The sequence below is a fragment of the Priapulus caudatus genome, unplaced genomic scaffold, assembly GCF_000485595.1.
Source record: "Priapulus caudatus unplaced genomic scaffold, Priapulus_caudatus-5.0.1 Scaffold548, whole genome shotgun sequence".
In the NCBI taxonomy this organism is placed as follows: Eukaryota; Metazoa; Priapulida; class Priapulimorpha; order Priapulimorphida; family Priapulidae; genus Priapulus; species Priapulus caudatus.
This window is the reverse complement of record NW_014577609.1, coordinates 64,660-66,433: the sequence shown is the minus strand read 5'-3', so window position 1 is coordinate 66,433 and position 1,774 is coordinate 64,660. Positions and strand designations below refer to the sequence as shown.

Here is a 1,774-nt window from a genome sequence, read left to right as displayed (position 1 = left end):
CTGGGGACGCTTGCTATCGCCGCATCATTGCAACCATCCCCCTATATATAGAGCCTATGATATGATCGCCGCCGCTCTTTGCCGTGATTCGTCCTTGTGATGATGATACCCTCGCATGTTTTGCGTAAGCCGACACTGCGGAGGCTGAGGACACCGGAATGCGATCGGTCGCGCCGTGCGACGTCCCATCTTCGTCTCGTGAATCCAGATATGGTCATCGCCACCGCGCGGGGGCGTTTATTTTCGGTTTAATCTTTTTCAGGGATAATTAAATCGTTAATATGACGTTAGACTGTCGCGCGCGGCTCGCGTCCTCGGATATCTTACCGCAATGCGGCGGTGTCCCGAGCACGCGGACATACTTCTGCGCGCGTCTAAGTCTAGCATATCAAGTTATCACGCTCATGCCACTATGGCGTCGGCAGACGTCTTCTGCGCATGGCTGAGTGCTAGTATATAACGCGGCCCGTCTTTGGGCGGGAGAAACAGAGCGTCTTACCAGTTGCGTAAGTATTATTCAAATATTCTTCTGCCGCGTTCTATAGGAGTTATTGATCACGCTTCGATACCTACTGATACCTTTCGACGCGATCGCTTTTCGCATGCCTCTTTTTTTCCCTTTCTCTCGCCTCTCATCTCCTTTATCTCCCCTCTCCCATCCTCCCCCGACCCTCAATTCTCTTCGCATCCGCGTTCCCTCAGTTCCTCAATCCATCTCGCCCACCATTCTTCTCTCCTTTACTTCATAATCTTGTCGGGATCTTGCCGCAGCCTATATGATAGTAACAGGAGTGTCATAATATAGACTTAATATAGGATATAATATAGGATATAATATAGGACATAATATAGACATAATATAGACATAATATAAACATAATATAGACATAATATAAACATAATATAGACATAATATAGGACATAGTATAGATATAATATTGTGACAATATAGAAGTGTCTATATTATGACACGCTTGATAGTATATCAACCTTATGCGCGTCTGATTGGTGTCTTCTCGTGCATGCGCAGGCTGCTGTTCCGTCAACCGACCGGCTCTCCTTCGGCCCTCCCGACGTTCGATCGTCTGCTCACGTACGCCATGTTGAAGGAAGCGCTGCCGCTGCCGTGGGGTGCCAAGGAGCTGCTGCAGCAGGACCCATGGCAGTTCCTGAAGCCAAATGATAAGATGCGCATCGAGCAGTCGAACATTCCGTTCGACGCGAAGAAGATGTGCTGGGTGCCGAATAAGAAAGATGGCTTTGTCATCGGCGAGAAGGTGAAAACGGAAGGCGGAAAAACGACGGTTACCGTCAACGGAGAGGTTAGTAGTTGCATATGTGTCTACAGGCGACTTGGCTGTCAATGTACTTACTAGAAATGCTCGTTAAACTATCTTTATACTGCCTATCTATTGATAGTACGCACCTTCACGAATAATAGCACGTGTATATGGCCCATACAAAACCACACAACTTTTAATTGCTATGAAAATAAATGAAGGAAAGGCGAAGAGATATTACATATCGGAAGTATATTTACAGTATAATATGCAATGTTTCGAATGCGAGACACGCTGACACACCCACGCCCGCATGCACGCACGCGTACACACACACACGCGCGCGACCCCCCCCCCCCCACACACACCACACACACACACACACACACACACACACACACACACACACACGACACGACACGACGACGACCGACCGACCGACCGACCGACCGACCGACCGACCGACCGACCAACCAACCAACCTAACCTACCGT

General features: G+C 48.6%; 1 protein-coding gene across 1 annotated transcript in view; it reads left to right on the top strand.

Moving 5' to 3' along the window:
- Positions 1-480: 480 nt before the first annotated feature.
- The window catches only part of LOC106811528 (myosin heavy chain, muscle-like), a 16,898-nt gene continuing 15,604 nt past the window's right edge, over positions 481-1,774 (top strand). Inside the window, exons 1-2 of the mRNA XM_014815188.1 lie at positions 481-506; positions 1,031-1,322. Coding sequence (XP_014670674.1) covers positions 1,101-1,322 — 222 coding nt within the window. The 5' untranslated portion in view covers positions 481-506; positions 1,031-1,100. The remainder of the gene's footprint in view (positions 507-1,030; positions 1,323-1,774) is intronic.